Source organism: Pongo abelii, chromosome 10, assembly GCF_028885655.2.
Source record: "Pongo abelii isolate AG06213 chromosome 10, NHGRI_mPonAbe1-v2.0_pri, whole genome shotgun sequence".
Classification (NCBI taxonomy): domain Eukaryota; kingdom Metazoa; phylum Chordata; class Mammalia; order Primates; family Hominidae; genus Pongo; species Pongo abelii.
The window spans coordinates 70,555,331-70,581,444 of record NC_071995.2 but is presented as its reverse complement, the minus strand read 5'-3'; the positions used below and the strand labels follow the sequence as shown (position 1 = coordinate 70,581,444).

Sequence of the window (26,114 nt, the reverse complement as noted above, 5' to 3'; positions counted from 1 at the left end):
TCTCAGAAAAATAGCATAGTCTTAGAGAATAAGAAAAAATTATGTATCAATTTCAAAAGAAAAAATTTAATGTTATTTTTAAGCACATATTTGATCTTGTTATTCATTCAATTTTAAAATGTAGATGAAAACTATCTGATATTAGAATGGGAAAAATAATGAAATTATAATTATACTTCAACTTGACCAATGAACACTTTTGTGTATAAGAAATACGAATTAAAAGTGTGATTCCATTCTGAAGATAAAATAATATTTAGCCATTTAAACAGCAATTGCCTGCTCTATTACAAGCCATTCAAGTACCTGATCTAAAACAACCAGGTAAAGTGAACTTAAAATGATGCTTTATTTAAATCTTAATTTTAATATTTGATAACAATAAATACATATTGATCAATATTAAAATTTACTAAACATACCTTGGTTTGCTAGAGATGTAATTTTTTAAATGGTATAAAGTAAATGGCTATATAATTTAAAAAATAAAATCTAAAGTAAATTCCAAAGAGCAAACTTTCCTGTTAAAAGAAATATGAATTTGTTTGTATCCTCTTTTATTTCCTTGAGCAGTGGTTTGTAGTTCTCCTTGAAGAGGTCCTTCACATCCCTTGTAAGTTGGATTCCTAGGTATTTTATTCTCTTTGAAGCAATTGTGAATGGGAGTTCACTCATGATTTGGCTCTCTGTTTGTCTGTTATTGGTGTATAAGAATGCTTGTGATTTTTGCACATTGATTTTGTATCCTGAGACTTTGCTAAAGTTGCTTATCAGCTTAAGGAGATTTTGGGCTGAGACAATGGGGTTTTCTAGATATACAATCACGTCGTCTGCAAACAGGGACAATTTGACTTCCTCTTTTCCTAATTGAATACCCTTTATTTCCTTCTCCTGCCTAATTGCCCTGGCCAGAACATCCAACACCATGTTGAATAGAAGTGGTGAGAGAGGGCATCCCTGTCTTGTGCCAGTTTTCAAAGGGAATGCTTCCAGTTTTTGCCCATTCAGTATGATATTGGCTGTGGGTTTGTCATAGATAGCTCTTATTATTTTGAGATACGTCCCATCAATACCTAATTTATTGAGAGTTTTTAGCATGAAGAGTTGTTGAATTTTGTCAAAGGACTTTTCTGCATCTATTGAGATAATCATGTGGTTTTTGTCTTTGGTTATGTTTATATGCTGGATTACATTTATTGATTTGCATATATTGAACCAGCCTTGTATACCAGGGATGAAGCCCACTTGATCATGGTGGATAAGCTTTTTGACGTGCCGCTGGATTCAGTTTGCCAGTATTTTATTGAGGATTTTTGCATCAATGTTCATCAAGGATATTGGTCTAAAATTCTCTTTTTTGGTTGTGTCTCTGCCCGGCTTTGGTATCAGGATGATGCTGGCCTCATAAAATGAGTTAGGGAGGATTCCCTCTTTTTCTATTGATTGGAATAGTTTCAGAAAGAATGGTACCAGTTCCTCCTTGTACCTCTGGTAGAATTCGGCTGTGAACCCATCTGGTCCTGGACTTTTTTTGGTTGGTAAGCTATTGATTATTGCCACAATTTCAGCTCCTGTTATTGGTCTATTCAGAGATTTAACTTCTTCCTGGTTTAGTCTTGGGAGGGTGTATGTGTTGAGGAATTTATCCATTTCTTCTAGATTTTCTAGTTTATTTGCATAGAGGTGTTTGTAGTATTCTCTGATGGTAGTTTGTATTTCTGTGGGATCGGTGGTGATATCCCCTTTATCACTTTTTATTGCATCTATTTGATTCTTCTCTCTTTTTTTCTTTATTAATCTTGCTAGCGGTCTATCGATTTTGTTGATCCTTTCAAAAAACCAGCTCCTGGATTCATTAATTTTTTGAAGGGTTTTTTGTGTCTCTATTTCCTTAAGTTCTGCTCTGATGTTAGTTATTTCTTGCCTTCTGCTAGCTTTTGAATGTGTTTGCTCTTGCTTTTCTAGTTGTTTTAATTGTGATGTTAGGGTGTCCATTTTGGATCTTTCCTGCTTTCTCTTATGGGCATTTAGTGCTATAAATTTCCCTCTACACACTGCTTTGAATGCGTCCCAGAGATTCTGGTATGTTGTGTCTTGGTTCTCGTTGGTTTCAAACATCTTTATTTCTGTCTTCATTTCGTTATGTACCCAGTAGTCATTCAGGAGCAGGTTGTTCAGTTTCCACGTAGTTGAGCGGTTTTGAGTGAGATTCTTAATCCTGAGTTCCAGCTTGATTGCACTGTGATCTGAGAGATAGTTTGTTATAATTTCTGTTCTTTTACATTTACTGAGGAGAACTTTACTTCCAAGTATGTGGTCAATTTTGGAATAGGTGTGGTGTGGTGCTGAAAAAAATGTATGTTCTGTTGATTTGGGGTGGAGAGTTCTGTAGATGTCTATTAGGTCTGCTTGGTGCAGAGCTGAGTTCAATTCCTGGGTATCCTTATTGACTTTCTGTCTCATTGATCTGTCTAATGTTGACAGTGGGGTGTTAAAGTCTCCCATTATTAATGTGTGGGAGTCTAAGTCTCTTTGTAGGTCACTCAGGACTTGCTTTATGAATCTGGGTGCTCCTGTATTGGGTGCATATATATTTAGGATAGTTAGCTCTTCTTGTTGAATTAATCCCTTTACCATTATGGAATGGCCTTCTTTGTCTCTTTTGATCTTTGTTGGTTTAAAGTCTGTTTTATCAGAGACTAGGATTGCAACTCCTGCCTTTTTTTGTTTTCCATTTGCTTGGTAGATCTTCCTCCATCCTTTTATTTTGAGCCTATGTGTGTCTCTGCACATGAGATGGGTTTCCTGAATACAGCACACTGATGGGTCTTGAGTCTTTATCCAATTTGCCAGTCTGTGTCTTTTAATTGGAGCATTTAGTCCATTTACATTTAAAGTTAATATTGTTATGTGTGAATCTGATCCTGTCATTATGATGTTAGCTGGTTATTTTGCTCGTTAGTTGATGCAGTCTCTTCCCAGTCTCGATGGTCTTTACATTTTGGCATGATTTTGCAGTGGCTGGTACCAGTTGTGCCTTTCCATGTTTAGCGCTTCCTTCAGGAGCTCTTTTAGGGCAGGTCTGGTGGTGATAAAATCTCTCAGCATTTGCTTTTCTGTAAAGTATTTTATTTCTCCTTCACTTATGAAGCTTAGTTTGGCTGGATATGAAATTCTGGGTAGGAAGAATCAATATCGTGAAAATGGCCATACTGCCCAAGGTAATTTATAGATTCAATGCCATCCCCATCAAGCTACCAATGACTTTCTTCACAGAATTGGAAAAAACTACTTTAAAGTTCATATGGAACCAAAAAAGAGCCCGCATCGCCAAGTCAATCCTAAGCCAAAAGAACAAAGCTGGAGGCATCACAATACCTGACTTCAAACTATACTACAAGGCTACAGTAACCAAAACAGCATGGTACTGGTACCAAAACAGAGATATAGATCAATGGAACAGAACAGAGCCATCAGAAGTAATGCCACATATCTACAACTATCTGATCTTTGACAAACCTGAGAAAAACAAGAAATGGGGAAAGGATTCCCTATTTAATAAATGGTGCTGGGAAAACTGGCTAGCCATATGGAGAAAGCTGAAACTGGATCCCTTCCTTACACCTTATACAAAAATCAATTCAAGATAGATTAAAGACTTAAACGTTAGACCTAAAACCATAAAAACCCTAGAAGAAAACCTAGGCAATACCATTCAGGACATAGGCATGGGCAAGGACTTCATGTCTAAAACACCAAAAGCAATGGCAACAAAAGCCAAAATTGACAAATGGGATCTAATTAAACTAAAGAGCTTCTGCACAGCAAAAGAAACTACCATCAGAGTGAACAGGCAACCTACAGAATGGGAGAAAATTTTCGCAACCTACTCATCTGACAAAGGGCTCATATCCAGAATCTACAATGAACTCCAACAAATTTACAAGAAAAAAACAAACAACCCCATCAAAAAGTGGGCGAAGGCCATGAACAGACACTTCTCAAAAGAAGACATTTATGCAGCCAAAAAACACAAGAAAAAATGCTCACCATCACTGGCCATCAGAGAAATGCAAATCAAAACCACAATGAGATACCATCTCACACCAGTTAGAATGGCAATCATTAAAAAGTCAGGAAACAACAGGTGCTGGAGAGGATGTGGAGAAATAGGAACACATTTACACTGTTGGTGGGACTGTAAACTAGTTCAACCCTTGTGGAAGTCAGTGTGGTGATTCCTCAGGGATCTAGAACTAGAAATTCCATTTGACCCAGCCATCCCATTACTGGGTATATACCCAAAGGACTATAAATCATGCTGCTATAAAGACACATGCACACGTAGGTTTATTACGGTGTTATTCCCAATAGCAAAGACTTGGAACCAACCCAAATGTCCAACAATGATAGACTGGATTAAGAAAATGTGGCACATATACACCATGGAATACTATGCAGCCATAAAAAATGATGAGTTCATGTCCTTTGTAGGGACATGGATGAAATTAGAAATCATCATTCTCAGTATACTATCGCAAGAACAAAAAACCAAACACTGCATATTGTCACTCATAGGTGGGAATTGAACAATGAGAACACATGGACACAGGAAGGGGAACATCACACTTCGGGGACTGTTGTGGGGTGGGGGGAGGGGGAAGGGATAGCATTGGGAGATACACCTAATGCTAGATGACGAGTTAGTGGGTGCAGCGCACCAGCATGGCACATGTATACATATGTAACTAACCTGCACATTGCGCACATGTACCGTAAAACCTAAAGTATAATAATAAAAAAAATTAAATTAAATTAAAAAAAGAAATATGAATTATATATTATATTATCGCCTCATGCTTCTGGAGGAAAACAAAAACAAACCTTGCCTAGTCAGTAGAATTTCAATAACCAGTGTTTAAGTTTTGGAGTGTTAAATCATTGGCAAACGATTAATCTGTCTACCTTGTTGGAGAGAATGATATTGTGTAATTGAAAAAAATAACATTTATATGCATAAATGGATTAAGAGAGAGGGGGAACAAAGAAAAAAGCCTGGCAGGAGAACACCCACAAAGCCCAGAATAGCTAATACCTTAAATTGAGGAGGAAAAAAGAAAATTCTAGCCAGAGGCAAACTCAATTTAACAGACTTGCAAAGAGTTTCCAGCAGAGAAGGTGCTAATTTTTTATAAAGACCTGTGTCACTATAAAATAAGAAATGATCTTAGCTTGTCAGCCCTGGCAGGGGCTCTCATCGTCATCAAAATCAACAACATCAGCAAGATTAAGTATTGGTTAATTGCCTACTGTTTACCTGAAGCTATGAAAGTTTAAAAATAAAGAAATCCTAGCTTTAATGTGAGATAAGAGATAAAACAGAATATTTGGCCATAGTGAATGAAATAATCGTTTTATCTTACAGGCTGAATGTGCTAAAGGGATTTTGAAAAAAACAACACTGATTTGGTTTGGCTCCGTGTCCCCACCCAAATCTCACCTTGGATTATAATAATCTCCACATGTCAAGGGTGGCGCCAGATGGAGATAATTGAATCATGGGGGCTATTTCCTACATACTGTTCTCCTGATAGTAAATAAGTCTCACGAGATCTGACCATTTTATAAATGGACATTCCCCTGCACAGGCTCACTTGCCTGCCGCCATGTAAGACGGCTCCTCATTCGCCTTCTGCCATGATTGTGAGGCCTCTCCAGCCATGTGGAACTGTGAGTCAATTAAACCTCTTTCCTTCATAAATTGCCCAGTCTCACATATGTCTCTATTAGCAGCATGAGAACAGACTAATATAAATACTCTTAACTGGAATGATTTGTGGAACATTTAAAGGAAGAAGTAGAATTTGATCTGACTCTTGAAGGAAATTTAAAGTTTGGTGTGTATGTGTGTGTATGTGTGTGTGTACACATGCATGTTGAAATATTTGTGGTGAATATTCAACAGGCACTTATCATTTTACATCATATTTTAAGGCCACCATGATAAGTGACCTAACACTTTGAAAAAGCAGCACAATAAAACAAAATGGAGAACTTTAAAATCTGTTTAAAATAAGTTCAATGTCAACAGTAACCATAAATTCCACCACTTCAATGTAGATACTACCTAGAGTGGTTGAATATGTGCCCACATTTAAATAGTTACAATAATATCAAATGTATCATTTTGTATTCAACTATTTTCAAAAATCTATTGCAGTTGAATTTTTGGAGAACAGTACAAAGGCATTTCAGAAAAGTAAAGAAAATGAGAGTAAATGTAGAGTTGAGAATGAATACCATATAAAATGACACTGCCATTATTTTATGTATTCATTCATTTAACACATACCTATTAAATTACCACTCTATGCCAGATATTGTGCAGCATTTGAGGAACGAATATATCAGCGAAACCTAGGCCCTAACCTTAAATAACTCAACAGTAGAACAAAAAGTACAAAAAAGTACAGATAAACAGCAAACTGTAATATAATATGATGGATGTTATAAAACACAGAGGATGAAATGATTAATTAGTTCAGAAAAGGCTTCATAGAAGAGGTGACATTAAAGTGGGTTGTTGAAGGATGAGTGTTTACTCAGATAAATGGGGGAAACAGCTAAAAAAGGGCAAATCTGGCAGAGGAAACATGAAAGAAAGGCACTCTGCATTCTCAATTATCAGGTTGAAGTTTGGTCTTAATAAATAGGCAGCAGCAGGCATAATGGCAAAATAAAAGTAGTGTCTTAGGAAAATTATCTGCAGTAGACAGAATTATTTGATGCATGTAAACAGGAGACAGGAAGTGGGATGTGGTGATGATGTATTAGAACACGGTGTTGCTGAAGGACTGTTGGATCTGAGAGATATTTTGAATGAAAAAAATTCAACCAATGTTGACACTTTGATGCCTTGGTTCCCTTAGTAGATGAAAGAGAGGAAATACTCAGAGATAACTACATAGTTTTTAGACTTGATGAAACTTAAAAAAAAAAAAAACGGGGGAGGAACTATTGACAGAAATGGAGAAGTAGAAAAAGGTTTGGTTTGGAGAATATGCTAAAAAAATCCAGTTTTAGACATTTTGCAAGGAAAATTAAGGTAAATATCTAAAAAGATATGTGCTATAGGCAATTGAAAGTAAAAGCCTGGGTCTAAGATAAGAGGCAAGTGCTAAAAAGCTTTTGACAATAAATAGTAGTTATATATAAATAAAAGTGAAATCTCACAAAGAATTCACTCTCTTAAATGGTATTTATTACAATATTAGCATTTCATATATTGGTATTCAGTAGCATCTGTGAAGGGAATTATTAATAGTTCTTATCACAGCATTAGGTACATCTGAGAAATTATATTTCTTGATGTCTTGTAATGGCTTCTGCCTGAACATGTCAGTCTGAGGGGTTAAAAGAGAATATGCCTGGTGTAGCTTCAGTCACTGGTGATGGATGGAAAATAGGAAATAAGAGTAAGGATGTTGGCAGGTTCCCCTAGGAAGACTGACTAATTTTAAGGAAGAGCAATACAAGGCAGATACTTTGACTTTGTCACCAAAAAAAACAAACAAACAAACAAACAAAAAGCAGACCAAAAAATCACAGAATAATCTAAATCAAGATCAAAGAAAGTGAGATACATCAAACAAGAGACAAGGAAGATAAGAGCCAAGACTGAGCCAATTCAAGTAGTTGTGAGGTATTCATAGGCATGGAGAAAGCAGAAGAAAAATTATCAAAGAGACATGGGTTACATCAGAGCAGCTACAAATACTCAATTTTATAGAAGGATAGATCTGAACATAAATGGCTTTTATGGTATTCCTAGGATAAAAGGCAGACACATAGAAGCCTCCAGACTGGATATCTGCCATTCACTAACTGTATAACCTTGAGCAAGTTACTCAAACTTTTTAGACCTCAGCATCCTCAGCTGCAAACATATGTGGTTGTAAAAATTAAATAAGATAATTAGTTCTACAAATATTTATTAAGCACCTGCTATATCTCAGACGGTATGCCTGGTTCTGGGACAAGAAAGATACAAAGACATAAATCCTACTTGCAAAGGCTATAGAAGTAGGACAGACAAAGGTGAAAACAAATGTTAAAACACAACTTGCTATATGTAAAAATGGAAGTAGGTTCAGGATGTAGTGTGACTACCCCGAAAAGTCTGTTAATTATTCTGCTTTAGGCAGGGTAGAGTTTGAATTGAATATTTAAGGCTGATGTGAGTTTTCTAGGAGGAATGGCAGAAAAGGGCATTCTGGACAGAAAGGAATATGTGGGAAAAGTCACGGAGACCTGAGATACTGTGATTTGTTTGGGGGACTACAGAGTTTTGTGTGGCTAAAGGCAGAGAGTATAACATAGTAAATTACTAGTAATGAGAAAAGGAAGATAGGCAATAATGAAATCATCAAGATTTTTCCATGCCTAGTCAGAAAGATAGTGTTAGGAAGTGACATCATCAGGGCTACATTTAGAGATATGATTCTGAATATCTCTGAATAGTGGGAAAGTGGACTAGAGTGATAAGCAATTGGAAACAGAGAAACAGGACAACATTGCATAATTGTGCACAAATAGCACACAATATGTGCTTTACCTTTGTGATCAAAACACATTGCACCAATTATTTCTTTAAAACTTAGCTCAATTTTATAACCAGTGGTGATCAACCAATGTATTTACTTTGAAATCCAAAATGCGTACATTAAATATAGATATAAATATAAATGTAGGCAGACTTATAAGGTATGTAGATGCAAATATAGATATCCAAATACAGTTATTTCCTTTTTCAGTATTTTCATTTGTTTATGTAATATCCTATTCTAGATTGTAATGTTCACAATATCTGGATATAATTTCTTAGGTACAGATAAGGGAAGTTTTTTAATCCTTGGAATCAAACAAACAGAATGTCTGACTAAAATTGTAATGCTTGAACAATGCAATCTAATTCCACATATGTTTCCTGACTCCCTCTTCTATAGGAGGTCCTCCGTTAGAAGCAAAGGAGACATAATTGAGACACAATTCTGCCTTTAAGCAACTCCCATTATGGTATGAAAGACTGATACACATACAGCCCATTAATGCCATGTGATAGGTTCAGTATTATTAATAGTATAAAATACTGTGGGAGTAGAAAGTAAAGAGAATGTTATGAGTTAAAATGCTTTCAGTGTCTGAGACTATGTTGATTCAAGTTTACTTGATCTATCATAAAGAGAACAAATAAGATATATAATTTATGTTTTACTTCTCTGGAAATCTATACTACAACATGATAAAGACTTTTAAGAGTCCCTAGGTTAAGCAAAATACCACATGAATTATTACTAAACTGAACTTATTTATACAAGGCTAGAATGAAGAATAAACACATAATTAGCACTGCACAGTTGGTGTTTTTCCTTCTTGTTTTTCATTACCTACTCAAATCATGACAAAGGTTAAAGCAGAGAAATATGATCAAGAGTTGAAAAAAAGTAAATATATTGGGGGAAAATATCCATCAGATTTTAATCTATGTGAAATAGTATCCCTGTAACTTTGCAATTATCATCTTTTGTAAGCATATAGCACAATGCCATATTTGTGAAAATTAGAAATTATATAGACTTCAAATTTCCTATAACACTGAAAGAAATTTACTTTGTGAATTTTATATTGTCATCCAACTGTTTATAAAGTTCTATAATGTCCAAAAGTATTTTAAGTTCTACCAGTTGAAAGTTAGCTAGATTTACCAGTGAAAAATTATACCATCATTTAGTTGACTAGTAAATAATTTATGCACAGCTAAATCATACTGATAGAGAAAGTAAAAGCTAGTGAAAATAAATGTTGCTTCCATATACCAATGCACTTTAAAAATTAACATTTCAAAATCTCATGTGTAAAATATACTTGTCCAAGATGTTAATAATTATTTTCACTTGCAGCCTGTTAAAACAGTCCATTTATACTAAAGCCAATCTTGTGTAAACACACTTAGATACAGAAGACATTTTTGAAAAATAATTTTAAAAATAATCACCACTAATGCCTACAATGAAACAAGCACTCTACTGAAAAGTTTGTTTGCATAATCTTTTATGGAAAGCGGTACATGATCACAAGACTCCAGGCATATCTCTTATTGATATAACATTATTCTGTGATTTTGCATAAGCATTACAAGTAACTGAAATAATGTGTTCCATATGTTATTTCTTTCAGCCATTAACTACATTTCATTCAATGCCAAGCTACAAAATCTCTAAGATGCCTTAATCAGTGCATAAACTTAAAAAGCGATTATATTTTTATAGAAATATCTCAGGTGATTTTGTGCCTCTCATAATCCCAGATAACCCTCTGCACAGTTTTTATGCGCTGCTATACTCTCGGACATGATGAACACAGAGAAAGTGGGTTAAATTGTGGGTCTGTTCCATGACTAAACCCTTCAGCTGCCTCATGTTTTGTTTTTAACATCCAAGCTGAATGCGTCATGTCTCATTTTATCCAAGATGTGATGCAGCTAAGGGAAAATGCTAAGATAGAACACAAAATGAACTTAATTATATACAACCAAATTATTATTATTCTGCAGACTTACTCAAGAACCTTAAAAATATAGCAATATTGATACAGCAGAAGTTATCAACCAGTCACTCACATTTTCATTAATTATGATAATCCTGGGTCTTATGGAACAATTGTGAATGTGCTTCAAATAATGTCAATCACAGTAATAATTACGAACAGGTTGTCTAATTACATAGCTCATTCTGATTCTCGCGGCCCAAAAAATCACTGCAAATAATCTCCATATGTCATGTGCTTTCATATAACCCTTTAAAAATATGCATGTCATTTAGCTTTCATTTATTTTTGAGGATTTCTTTTTTAGTTGCTTAAACTATGAATTGTGATTGTAAAGTGTTCTTTTTAATAAATATTATTGTGTAAATTTAAGGTATACAACATAACATGGGATATAGATAGTAAAATAGTTACTATAGTGAAGCAAATTAACATATCCATCATCTCACAGCTACCTATTTTCTTTTTTTTTCGGTTTTGTGGCAAGAGCAGCTAAAATCGACTCATTTAGCACGAATCACAGACATAGTACAATTTTACTATTTATAGTCCTCATATTGTATCTTAGACCTCTAGACTTGTTCATCCTACATAACTGTTAATTTGTATCCTCTTAACTACATCTTCCAATTTTTGGACCACCTCTCCACCTGTATCCACTGCTTTCTTCTCTATCTCCATATATTTAAGGTTTTTTTTTTTTTTTTTTTTACAGATTCCACATATTAGTGAAATCATGCAATATTGTTCTTTCTGTGTCTAGCTTATTCACTTAGCATAATTTGTCCCAGACATATCCATGGTATGACAAATGGCAAGATTTTATTCTTTTGAACAAAATGTGTGTGTGTGTGTGTGTGTGTGTGTGTATTTATACACAAAATTTCCTCATCAACGAACACTTAGGTTGTTTCAATATCTTGGCTATTGTGACTAATGCTTCAGTGAACACTGAAGTACAGATATCTTTACAAGATGGTGATTTCATTTCCTTTGGGTATGTATGCAGAAGAGGGATTGCTGGGTCACGTGGTAGTTCTATTTTTAATCATTTAAGAAACTTCCATACTATTTTCCATAATAACTGTATATCCCTACCAAGTGTACAAGACTTTCCTTTTCTCCCCAACTTTTCCAACATTGGTTATCTTTTAACTTTTTGATAATAGTCATCCTAGCAGGTATGAAGTGGTATCTCATGATTTTGATTTGCATTTCTCTGATGACAAACAATGTTGAGCATATTTTCATATATCTGCTGGCTATTTTTATGTCTCTTTTGGAGACATATCTGTTCTGGTCTTTTGCTCATTTTTCAATTATTTTTTCTACTATTAAGTTGTATATGTTCTTTATATCTTTTGGACATCAATACCTTATCAGATATATGGCTGGCAAACTTTTTTTCCCAATCCATAGGCTGCCATTTTATTTTGTTGTTTCCTTTGCTGTACAGAAGCTTTTCAGTTTGATGTAGTCCCATTTATTTATGTTTTCTTTTGTGGCCTGAGCTTTTGGTGTATCACACCAAGATATCATTGTTAACAACAATGTCCAAGAGTTTTTTCCTATGTTCTCATCTAAAAGTGTTATAGCTCCAGGTCTTACATTTAGGTCTTATCCATTTTGAGTTGATTTCTATGGATGGTGTAAGACAAGAGTCTCATTTTATTTTTTGACATATGGAAATCTAGCTTTCTCAGCACCATGTATTAAAGACACAATCCTTTTCTCATCGTGTCTTCTTGGTGGCCTTGTCAAAAATTACCAGAGCGTATACATTTGGATTTATTTCTGGACTCTGTATTCTTTCCACTGGTCTACATGACTAGTTTTAATTCCAGTACAACCCTCTTCTGATCATTATATCCTTGTAACATATTTTAAATCAGAAAGTGTGATGTCTCCAGCGTTGTTCTTTTTGCTGAAGACTGCCTGGGCTATTCAAGGTTTTTTATGTTTCCATATACATTTTAGAATTGTTTTCTTCTATTTCTGTGCATAATGCCCTTGGGATTTTGAGAGGAATCATATTGAATCTGTACATTGCTTTCCGTAATACAGACATTTTAACAAATTAATTCTTCACATCCATGAGCATGTGATTTATTTCCATTTATTTGTGTCTTCTTTTTTATTTCTGAGTTATCTGTTCAAACTTCTTCACTTTAATTTTTTTATTTTTTGATTTGAGTCTTCTTTTTTCTTAATTAGGCTAGCTAAAAGCTTGATGATTTTGTTTATTTTTTTTTCAAAAAAAATCTTAGTCTTATTGATTTTTTTCTATGGTTTTTCCATTCTGTATTTGATTTATTTCTGCTCTGATTTCTATTATTTCTTTCCTCCTGCTAATTTAAGATTTTGTATGGTCTTCTTTTTCTAATTCCTCGAAGTGTAATGTTAGATGATTTATTTTGGAGCTTGATTCTTTTTCAGTGTAGGCATTTATTACTATAAAATCCTCCCTTAGAACTGCTTTTGCTGCCTCTTATAGATTTTCACGTTTTGTTTTCATTGTCATTTGTCTCAGTATATTTTTTAATTTCCTTCGATTTCTTCTTTGACCCATTGGTTGTTCAGAAGCATGTTGTTTAATTTCCACATATTTGTGAATTTTTCACAATTCTCTTTGTTATTGACTTCTAGTTTCAGACCACTGTGGTCTGAAATGATGCTACCTACGATTTCAATCATCTTAAGTTTTCTAAGACTTGTTTTGTGGCCTTACATATGGTCTATTCCGAACAATGTTCCATGTGTCCTAGAGAAGAATGTATATTCAGCTGCTATTGGATAAAAAGTTCCATATATGTCTACTAGGTTCATTTGGTCAAAAATGCAACTCAAGTACAATATTTCCTTATTGATTTTATGTCTGATTGATGTTTCCATTGTTGAAAGTGGGTATTGAAGTCCCCATTATTGTATTGCTATTTATTTCTCCCTTCATGTCCATTAATATATGCTTTACATATTTAGGTGCTCCAGTGTTGGGTGCCTACACATTTACAATATTTATATTCTCTTGATGCTTTAACCCCTTTCTCATTAAGTAATAACCATCTTTGCCTCTTTTGATTGTTTGTGATTTGAAGTCTATTTTATCACATAGAAGTATAGCCAGCCCTGCTTTCTTTTGGTTACAATTTACATGGAGTCCTTCCACCCTTTCACTCTCAGCCTGTGTGTCTCCTTAAAGCTTAAGTGAGTCTCTTGTAGGTTGCATCTAGTTGGATCTTGTTTTCTTATACACTCAGCCACTCTATGTCTTTTGATTAAATAATTTAAGCCATTTACAGTCAAGGTTATTATTGATAGGTTACTATTGCCATTTCATTCTTTGTTTTCTGGTTGTTTTATAACTCCTTTGCTTCTTTCTTCCTTTCGTATTATCTACTTTTGTGATTTGATAATATTCTGTAATTCTGAGCTTTGATTCCTTCCTAATTATTGCTTGTGTATCTGCTGAATTTTTTTTGTTTTGTGGTTGTCATGAGGCTTAAATAAAACATCTTATAATCAATTGTTTTAAGCTGATAACAACTTAACTTCTGTTGCATACAAAAACTCTGAACTTTTACCATCTCCCTCCACAGTTTAGGTTTTTAATGTCACAATTTACATCTTTTTATATTGTGTGTTCCTGGACAACTTTTTGTAGCTTTAGTTATTTTTGACTTTTAACCTTCATACTAAAGATATATTATATTGGATTTATACATCACCATCACTATGTTGAAGTATTCTGGATCTGACTATACATTTACCTCTACCAGTAGTTTTATACTTTCATACATATTCATGATAGTAATTAGTATTCTTTAATTTCCATTTGAAGAACTTCTTTAAGTATTTCTTGTAAGTATAGTGGTAATATATTCATTTAGCTTTTGCTTGTCTGAGGGATATTTTATTTCTCCTTAGTTTCTGAAGGACAAAATTGCTGGGTATAGTATTCTTGTCTAAAAGGGTTTTTATTTTCTTTCAGTACTTTGAAAATATCATCCCATTCTCTCCTGGCCTGTAAGATATCTGCTGAGAAATACACTGATAGTCTAATGGAGGTCTCCTTATATGTGACTATGATTTTCTCTTGCTGCTTTTAAAGTATTCTCTTTGTCTTTCACTGTTGATAGTAAGATCAAAAAGTTCCATGGAGAATACATCTTTGAGTTGTTTCTGTTTGGGGACTGTTTGAGGACTACTAACAACATCACTTCCAAGACTTAGGAATTTTCAGCAATTATTTCATTAAATAAGCCTTCTCTTTCTTTTTCTGTCTCTTTTCCTCTGAAAATTGCATAATATGGATATTTCTTTACTTAATGGTGTCCTATAAATCCCATTGACTATCTACACAGTTTTTAATTTTGTAAAAAAAAAAAAAGTTCTGACAATCATTTCAAAAGACCTATCTTCAAGATTCTTCCTTCTTTTTGTTCTAGTCTGCAGCTGAAGCTCTTCAGTGTATTTTTTATTTATAGCTGAACTCTACAGCTCCATAAATTTGATTTGTTTCTTTTTTAATGATATCTATCTCTTCTTGTTTAACTCCTCACTCAGATAATGAATTGCTTTCCTGATTTCATTGTCTATTTGTATTCTTTTTGTATGTTGTTGAGTTTCCCTAAGATTATTATGTTAAATTCCTTTTCAGGCAATTTGTAAATTTCCGTTTCTTTGCAGGTTAGTTACTGGAGAATTATTATGTCCTTTGATAGAGTCAGGTTTCCTTGCTTTTTCAGGTTTCTTGTGTCCCTGCATGTATGTTTGCATACTTAGTGGTGCAGTCACTTATTCTAAGCTAAGAGTGGCTTTTAGAGGCTAATACTTTTACCTGCAGATGGGCATATGGGTGTCAGCCGGGCAGGGTGAAGTTGCTCTGGTTCCATGTGGGTGCAGTGGTGTAGTCTCTGTCTAGCTTCTTCAGTTGTTATGTACATTAGCAATAATTGTGGTACCTCAGTGGTCTTGGCTGCAGGAATTTGTGGAAGTGATGGTGGCTGCATAGGTTATTACTGCAAGGGCTTTAGGGATCCTTCCCTTCTCATCTTCCCTACAGTAGGAGTCTTATCTGAGGGGATCGCTCTTGGTGTCATGTCTGACATGGCCCACAGGCACGTGGCACTTGGAGTCAAAGCACAGGTGATCAGAGAAACTGTGAAGACAGGTTTCTGGGATCAGGGTCTTGTAAAACTAACTGTTATAGCACCTGAGACTTGAGGTACAGCTTCACTTTCCAAGGTATGAGTATATGCAGTTCTCCCAGTAAGCTAAGAACTGTTGCTCTGAGGTACATCCCAGCAACCTGGACCCAGGGAACTGGGGTGTAGCTGTAGTTTTGATCCTAAGGGTCAAGGCACAGTATTGACATGTCTCTGGGAGAGAATAGGTTCTCTAAAGGCTAAGGCCTCCTGGAGCAGGATACAGCAGCAATGCAGGACCTGGAACCAACAAAACACAGTGGGGTATGAGGTACCACACAGTGGTGACTGTAGACCCTGAGATGATGGAACTAAGCTGTATGGGTTCTGTGACACCAGGCGCAGCAGCACCAAGTACCCAAGAACAGCAAGATGCCTACACGGCTTGGGAGCTGAAGGGTGGGAAGCAGTGCAGCAATGACCACTCCCCATAGAGGTGGGACATCTTAGAATCTCAAGCAGGGCACCTGCTCAGCCTGGAGGTCAAGATAGTACAGCTCAGCCAAAGCTCTGATTCTCCAGGATACAAGATGTTACATCTTCTCAGCCCCATAAAATGTGGCTACATGGGTCAATAGAGCCTCTGCATCCCTTTGTATGGGGCAGGACTCCGAGTTAGCTGTGACATTGGGGGTGAAACTGCTCTGGTATTCCTGAGACTCGGCTCCCCAGGGACAGGATGCTGCCTCACCTGTAGAATGGGGAGGGGTCAACTGCTGTGGTGTGGCAGAGGCCCCTGATGTCCCTAGGGGCAGGGCCCTCAGCTGTGGTGCCAGAGGTGTGACTGCTCTGGTGTGTAGGAGGCCTGAGGTCCCCAGGGGCTGGAGTGCTACTTCAGCTCAGCTCTAAGAGGTGGGTGCACCAGCCACTGGAATGCAGAGGCTGGAGCGGTTCCAAAGTAGCTTGCCCCTAGGAGGTAAGGAATAGCAGCAGATCAGCTCAGGAATGGCATGCTACCAGGTGGGCATATTGCAGGGGCAGCAAAGTCTCAGGGATGGAAGGGTACAATGACTACTCACCCCTGGAGCAGGACACACTCTAATAGTGGCTCTAATTCAAGGTGGCACAGCACAGTAGCAACTTGAGCCACGGGGATGGGGAATAGCCACACTCCTTCTCTGGGTGTAGCTCAGTGTGTGGACTCTGGAGAGCTTCTTCAGCCGGGCTCAGAGCCTACGAAGACTGAAGGAGTCTCTAGTAGCACAAACCGCAGCATCCATGGTGGTGATCGAGGCTACCTGGGGCTTCTTGCTTACGTTTTCTCTGCAGGAAGAAGTCCCTCCTGGTTCTGAGTTGATCCCAACTCAGGGAATGGGGTGATGGAGGCAATGAATTTCCTTCCCTTCCCTATGTAGCCATCCTGAGTTTCTGTGCTCTACAAGATTTCTGCTGTTTCTTTGCTGTTCTATGGAGCTCTCTTTTAGTTATTTTGGTCAAAATGTAGTTATTTCTTTGTTGTCTGGGGACTTTTCTTGTGGGGGAAAAGAGCACTAAAAACTTCTTGTTGGCCATCTTGCTGACAACCAACCTTTAGGAATTGTTGCCACCTTTTCCTGTTTCCTCAAAACATGTATCCAATATAGTTTCATATATATTCTAATTTCAATGTCTTCTTTTGTTCAATGAATGCGTTCCTAATAGCAACATAGAAACTCTTATAATCTTTCATAAGTGATCTTGACATTTGTTAACATTCATTTCATAATTTTCTGTTAATTTTTGGCCAGACTTGTATTGCTGAACATCTCATATATGCTAAACTTTTAGATAAATCCTGAGAAATGATGGTGAAACAAACAGTCTCTAAGCTGATAAAGCATATATCATTAGTGGGGAATACTTGCTTTCTCTTCTTTGCTAGTTAACATGAACATTCCCATTCTTCTAGAAAATGTCACTTCAGGATCCTGTCCATAGATTTTAAGTTTCTAAGAGATAATACTTCCTTCACCTTTTCAAGAATTTTATACCTACTTTGGTGGTAAGAATATTTTCCTGCATGCTAAATTTTTTAACAATCTGATAGGACATTTCAACAAAATCAAATTGGCTAATCTTTTTTCATACTTATCCATTCATTTTGCACATTAGTCACAAGGAGTCTCCAATATTTTGCAGACACTTAAGAGAATTAAGGCATTTTAATATTTGACAAAATGTAATTCAGAGCATTTTTAAATGTATACTGACTAATTTTCTTAAACAGATTATATTTCTGTTTAAATTTCTAATGGAAACTGTCTCATACCATTCAGGTTTGGAAGAATTCCAAGGATGAGCTAATCGACTCCCAGAAGTTATTAACATGGTGATGAATTTATGTTATTTTAATTTATAAAATAAATAGCCATATGACTGATCTTAATTCTGTAACAAAATTATTAATTTTTATTAATTGTTCAATAGATTTTATAAAATAAACCATTTTTGTACTTTACTTTCAATATGATATGAATTGTCAATCTATCAAATAACCTAGTCTGATAAAACCTTAACATTGTCAGATAATAAGAAGTCTTTATATTTCCAATGAAACTAAAAAGCATCTTTTTTGAAATTTGAAAATTTTGATAACCCAGAGCAAACAACCCCAGAACATATAGAGTACGAAGAGTCCAGAAAGTTAATCAATTAAGAACCTATCATATAAAACTGCATTTGAAAGTAAACTATTATAATATTTATAAATTGATTGTATAATTAGTAGAGAAAAGCTTTGCTCTTCAGAATGTAAAATCTGAACTTGCAATCCATTTATAAAGTATAAAAATGTTAAAATATGATTACCCTGCAGGTAATATTATTACACTTAAGTACCCAATAATAACAAAAATATTGGTTAAAAATGATAGTAAGAATATAAATTTCTTTAATTCTTAAAACTAGTCTGTGATATAAACAACATGGGGATTTCATACATATTTTGAAGCTGGATAAACAAGATCACACAGCTATTAAGCAGCAGACAGCCAAAAATTTAATTCATGGGATTGGTAGAAAAAGGAATTGAACTTCATTCTAGCTAACTGTAAAGTAGTATTCATTACTCTAATAAAGATAATCTAACTAAATTGGTAAAATAGGTCTGTGAGACTTAGAGGGCATTGATGTTCCATACTTATTTGAGTGTCTCCCATCCCTGACTGAGAAACCAGCCAAAAAAAAAAGGGGGGGGGACATACAGTAAGTGTTTATTAAATGAAAGAAGAAAGAGAACAAGTCAATGCAGATTAATCCTTGTAAATATTTGGTCAGTGAAGAGCCCAAATATGCCAGCAAAATACTTAGCAATAAATAGAAAATACTATCTTGTTGCAGGAAGCCAAATTATTTTTAGGCCTGGTAAGTTATATGTCCTGTCATCTCTCTAAAGAAGCCAACAATTTCAAGAAAAGTTCCCTGTTTTAAAACTAGGGCAACAAATTTGTTTGTAGAGTTTTTTTAGTTTTTCATTAGTCATCACCAATAGTGTATCATGATTCAAGTGCTTCAAATTGGACCAGTCATGCGAATAGTTAGGAAAAGAATGTAATTAATGCCAAATTTTCCTCTGAAGGGGCAATCGATCTAAACTTGTCTTTAATCAGGAAACTTATAAAATAAACAATATTTAGATGAAAATATTCCACCATACTACCACCACTGCCACTACAATCAAAAGAACAGAAATCTGCTTTTTAAGTAACCTATCTTGCAAGCAAAGCTGTGATATTTAGGGAAAGAAGCAAGACTTAAAAGCATAACTTACCTGAGCAGAAAGATACTCAAAAATCTAATGAAATGGCCATTGTAACTAGGTTAATCTGAGCAAACATTACAAAATATGTTTAACCCATGTAATATAAAAATAATAATAGGTAGCTAAATGTTCTGATTATTCTATGGTTTTGCTAATCCTTTGAAACTTACCATGCCCAATTTTATTTTTCAAATGTATCTATGAATTAGAACAACCTGATTGAGGTGATGGCTCTGTATTTTTGAGCTGCTCTGTAAAAAAGCTACTTCTGACAGAAGTATGACGGTCAGCTAAGAGCCAAAAAAAAAAAAATTTCCTAAATTTATCCACATCTACTAACTGAAGCCACCAAGCAAAAGATAAATACAAAGTACACAAGAAACTAATAGATACCAATTCCCTATTATCATGAGATTTATTCCATAGAAATTAGCACAAGTGGCTCATTTTAGGTGCTTGACAATTCTCTGATGGAAATAAATAGAATGAATGAAATATATGAGTGAATAGAATGAGAAAAAATGTAGCAGCAATACATCAAACTAATTTATATAAAATTATCAACCTAGTATACCATTAACAGCACTTAAGAAGGGCCTCACTGAACTATAAATAAAATCTGGAGAAGAAAAACTAAAATGATTAAGGGAATTAATTGGACACAGGTGTTTTTGAAGTGGGTGCTAAGGGGAGAAAAGCATTCCCATGTATCTTCATATTTAATGACGTATATGACACAAACTGACAAAAATAAGACTAATCAGTGGAATTTAATTTCATCAATCCTAGGAAAAGGTACAAAGCTAAAGACATAACAGTTTTCAAAGGGAGCTCACTCAAGTTTGTGAATGGTATATCCACAGAAGTTATTAAGCTCAGTGTCAAAACATGTTCTAGCAAAAATATCTTTTGAATTCATGGTTGAGAAGAGCTGCCTGAATGGCAGAACTGAACAGTGATCTAACCAATATAATACTCTTCAGACTCAAAAAAAAAAAAAGACTATAGAGAAATTTGACATTCTCTATGATTTTCTCAACTTCTGTTGAGTAAAAATAAAATAGCCTTAAAAGGCAGGAGGGAACAGAGAAAGGAAAATGCAGTCAGAGAAGAGGTCCATTTCAAAGACTGGGATTCCATGAGACCCAAACAGGCATGCTTTCCACTTTCCTTATCGTCTCTCAATGTAAATGTCACTTTTAAGCAACTTAACAGGATCAAAAAGACCAAGAGCCCTTGGGTCCAGCCCTAAGAAGCCCTGAAATTTCTCACATTCACTGGGTATCAGTCATTTGAGAATAAAATATCAATAAATTAAAACATTTGGATCACCTTCTAGTTTATTACTTCAGAGGAGTTATTTTGCAGACTGAACTTCAGTTGCATTAATAATTATATTTATGCCCAGGTATATGTCCTTACAAAAATTAAGAGAAAATGTCCAGTCTGCTGACTTTATCAAAGTATAACTTATAATGTTTTTGGTGCGTGAAGCTCTTTACCTTCCCAATTTCTTTAACAAAAGAACATACACTCATGTTTAATGATTTTCATTATAGAAGCACTTTCTTGTAATGCTACATTCAGGAACCTGAAGGAGTCACCTAGAATGTAGACCACACAAATTATAATGAAACCTATGCAATATGCACAGGGGATATGACTTGACCTGCATCGGCACCAGATCTTTAAAATGAGGAGTTCTCCATTGCAGTATTTTAATAAGCAACTTTTTGCTGTATTAAAATTTTAACATAAACTTTTTTCAAATTAAAATGATCAAGAGTTGTTGAAGAACAGTTACTGTGCTGTGTCAGTCCTTCTTTTTATCTGTTTTGAGGAAACACAATAAGATTTAATATGATTGCCATTAGTGGCATACTGTAACTTAATCCATCCAATAATGTTGTCACTAACAGCCAACTTTGATAAAATAACATCAAGCAAAAAGACTATTCATGCCATGAATCCTCTTTGAAATGTGTCTTCAGCCCTAAGCTGAGGAGGTCGTTTCTAATGATCTTGACACTTCTCTTTGATGAATGAAACATTATCTAAGGCTTATGTTCCTATGGAATAGTCCACATTGCCAGTATAGATAAGAATTTATTTGGTGAGACTGAATCTAAATACCAAGTTTATTTTGTATGTATAAATAATTGGTATAAGCCTAAGAAGCCAAAATGGATTACTAGGGTTGGAAATGTTAGCGTATCTATACGTAAAATCAATGTACTTTTCTAATAGAGCATTCATTTTCCCAGGCCCATGATGCCTATTTACATTTGTAGAGTGGTTCATACATTTCAAAGACCTCATAAGTTATTTTGTCTCCAAAAAAATTATGTGGACTTACTAAGTCAGTATAATTCTCCCATTTTTCAAATGATAAGGATGAGTGAGAAAGGGGAAATGCCTTCCTTGAAATCTGAGCTTCTTATTTCCAATCTATCCCCCTGACTTGTATCATACTTCCTATAAAACCCCATATCTATAAAATGGTAAACTTGATTAGTTTGCTAGAGGACAAAATTATCACAAAATGCTTATTGTGATAATTTTATTATATGTAGTATTCCTTAATTCTACATCAGAAACTGGCTCTGAAAACACACATACATACAACCTAAGATTTTACTAACAGTTAAGCGAAGTATACTGGCCTAAGTCAGAACAAGAGCCTCCTTAACAATACTATGTAATTCTAGGCTTCTTTATTGCTAGTCCATGGAAGGTAGATTGCCATAGTATCTCTCTAGCAGATAAAATTGTTTTTCAGTGTTTGAGCCTTGATGCCTAAAAAAGCACTGTTTTTGAGATGAATGGCAAAAGAGGTCAACTTCCTGAATTTCTTTACTCCTGACATGAGCCTGACTTCTGGTTTTTCTATTACAGGCTCAGGTGTAGTGAACCTTAAGCCATGCACTTACAGGCAAGCTTTTATGCATATCACAATAGTATGAGTTACTGCTGACACAGCCATCACTCTTGTTCTTTTGAGTATTTCTTTCACTCTTTTGCTGATGCCATTATGAAAATTCGTGCTGGCACAGCCTTCAAGGCACTTAATATCCTCTCTTATTTATGTGGCTATCTTATTCTTAAAACTTTGTTTGCAAAGAAGGTATTAATTATATATGGAGGGGCAATTTGTTTATAGAGTTTCTACTTGTAGGTTTTCTGGATTTATATTGAGCTATCTCACAAACTAAAAAGCAAAAGCAATCAAATAGCAGAAAGCTTTTTAAATCTATATGACCTAAACACAAAAACACATCATGACCTGTAATCCCAGCACTTTGGCAGGCTGTCACAGGTGGATCACCTAAGGTCAGGAGTTCGAGAGCAGCCTGGCCAATATGGTGAAACCTCATCTCTGCAAAAAGTACGAAAATTAGCCCGGTGTGGTGGCTCACACCTGTAATCCCAGCTACTTGGGAGGCTGAGGCATGAGAATCACATGAACCTGGGAGGCAGAGATTGCAGTGAGCCAAGATCGTGCAACTGTATTCCAGCCTGGGCCACAAAGTGAGACTCTGTCTCAAAAAAAAAAAAAAAAAAACATCATAATAAGACTTGTTTCTTCTCACTATTAACTGTGTAATTAAATGTGATGGAGTTTATTATTTCATTTTTTACTTTAATAGGATGAGTTTTCTGTGACACCATAATTGTTCCATCATTAGTTTTCATTTCTTAATTATTAAATATGAATTTAAAAGTAATCAAATCTTATATCTGACTCACCTCAAGGTTTTTATACTCCTAATGCATGGTCTGTGTTTAAGAACAAAGTCTCAGTTGTCTTATTTACACTCTGTGTTCATTTTCAATACCTCTAAAAAATATTTTCCAGAATTCCTATATTTACAATGTAACTGATAAAATGATGAAGAAATATGAAAAGTCATTCAAAGACAAAATTTGGAATGAGGATACTGAAACTGAAGACATATTACCATGCTAAAACAATCAAAAGCTGTCAGTTTTCACCCCATGTATAATTATGTTGAGTACTTTTAAATCTAAGATGCATTTTTCATAATGGTGAATAGAAAGAATTTTATCACAGGTATCTGAATGAGCTAAAAAAAGCAATACCTATGTATAACATGTCACTTGTAATAAGGACATCTTTTAATATCGAAATATAATGAAGTTATAAATCAGGAATAATCCACAGTATAATAAAAATTAAATGAGAAATTTAAACAAAGTTGATGGAAAGTCATCAAAAACCAAAAGATACTTTTGGAAATGTTTCAGTTACCGTAAACATTTATGTTTTAAAATTACACGTTTTTTAAAAAATACTTTCAATAATATAACGTTGTATTGCTGATTTTTCTGCAATGTCATTTAAAGGCATTGTTAATTAATTTGAATGCCAAAATAAAACACTTCAATTAAGATATTAAAATTATGTTATACATATATAAATGCCTAGGCATATAAATCAAATAAACTTATCTTGTAGATTTGTGCAAATGAGTCATGTTGCCTTCATAAAATATCAGTAAAATTTCATGAAAATAATTAAAACACATTGACATGGTATTACTATCTTCACATTTTTGTTAAAGTAATTTCATTTTTTTTTTCTCAGCAGGAGTCATTTAAATTTATGTTGGAGAAGTTATATGATGACTTACAGATGCTTTCATATTTTACCTTGGTTTATGTGTTCTTCAAATTATACTTGGAACAATAACAGACAAGTAGATAACTGCCTATTACTACTTTAGAACATCAAAAGAGAGCAGTATAAAATATTTTTGGAAGCAATCTATCCACTGACAGATGAATGCATAAAGAAAATGTGGTGTATACATGCAAGAGAATACTATTCTGCCTTTAAACAGAAAGAAATTCTGCCATTTGTAACAACATGAGTGAACTTGGGACATCATGCCAAGTGAGATAAAACAGACAAATACTACATAATTCCACTTGTATAAGGAATCTAAAATAGTCAAATTCACGGGAGCAGAGAATAAAATGGTGGTTGCCAGAGGCTTGGGGGAGGAGGAAACAAGGATGTATTAGACAAAGTGTACAAAGCTTCAGTCATGCAAGATGAGTAAGTCCTAGAGATCTACTGTAGAGCATAATGTGTATATTCAATAATTCTGTATCATACACCTGAAAACTTCCTGAAGGGCAGATCTTATGTTGTGTTCTTATCACCAAATAACAATAAGTAAAGAAGATAGGAAGAAAACTTTAGAGGTGATGAATATGTTTATGGCATAGACTGTGGTGACCATTTGTTTTATGAATGTGCACTTATCTCCAAACTCATCAAGTTGCATACATTAAATATGTACAGCATTTTGTATGTCAATCTTGCCTTAATAAAGTGGTTTAAAAGAATATATACATATATGTATGTGTATATATGTACGTATATATATGTATGTGTGTGTGTGTATGTATATATAATCGCCTATGCTATGTCACAAATAAAATTTGAGCTTTTGGAAGTTGATAAGTACTGGTACATCGCAATTTTTACTTAATTTAATAGTACCACTTAAAATAAATTTAAATTTGAATTTCAGAACAACATATATACACCCCAGGTTCTATTTAATAATTATACTGTCACATATTGATCAGTGACAGCTTATATAAAATGAAAAACTGATATAACAAGACCTATAGCAAAACTACACCCTCCCTCTACTTTTTCTTCTAGGATGCCCTATAACAGCACAGCTTAAGGCACAAAAACCTTTCTTCAAGTTCTGACATTCCTAAAGTATAGGTATAATATGAATAACTCTTCATAAATAAAATTAATGACCTCTTATTAAGTCATTTAATCCTAAAATACATATATCTACAACAATAATACATCGTATCTTTTAGATATTTTTTGTGTTTTATCTCATGAATGAGATGTCAAGTCCTCATTTTTCTATGTTTGATATATTCTGTATATTTAAAATATTATTAATTACCCTTGACTTCTTTATTTTAAAGGACAATTTGCCTTTACTATAAAATACTACAATTGAAAATATTTCTATTTAGTTAAATTGCGGCATTTTGAAGCTAATGAATAGCAAATCAGACTATATAGTTCCTAATAAGTAAAAGATGACTCTTTAAGAATACTAACATTTAAATTTTTGGTTACATTTTATTGATGCATTTTCATGCATCAGTTGGTATTTTTAGTAATCTCTAAGGATGGTATAAGCCTAATGTAACACTAGATCAGCCTTTTACTAAAAGTTTCAAATAATTGAAGTACACTTACCATGTTCCAGCCAGGATAGAGGTAGTCCGTACCAACAAATTCAAAGTAGTGAGCAAACCCTTCCTTCAGCCACACGTCTTCCCACCACACAGGCGTCACAAGGTCACCAAACCACTGCAGTAACAAAATTAATGGTCATCAAATAAAATAAAATCTGTCCCCAAACTATTTTATCTAAAATTACATGTATTAAACTATGATTATTATAACTGGAATTCATTCCCCAGTTGATTTTGTGATCTTAAAATGTGTTATGGCAAAACTGTATTGATTTATTTGAGTACCTGGGTGACACTAGTTT

The 26,114-nt window shown here is 34.6% G+C and overlaps 1 protein-coding gene across 2 annotated transcripts in view; it reads right to left on the bottom strand.

Annotated features, from left to right (window-relative positions):
- TRHDE (thyrotropin releasing hormone degrading enzyme) overlaps nt 1-26,114 on the bottom strand; it is a 392,470-nt gene that overhangs the window by 159,207 nt on the left and 207,149 nt on the right. For both annotated transcript variants that reach the window (XM_002823522.6, XM_054527400.2), the window contains exon 5: nt 25,814-25,927. In XM_002823522.6, coding sequence (XP_002823568.4) covers nt 25,814-25,927 — 114 coding nt within the window. The remainder of the gene's footprint in view (nt 1-25,813; nt 25,928-26,114) is intronic.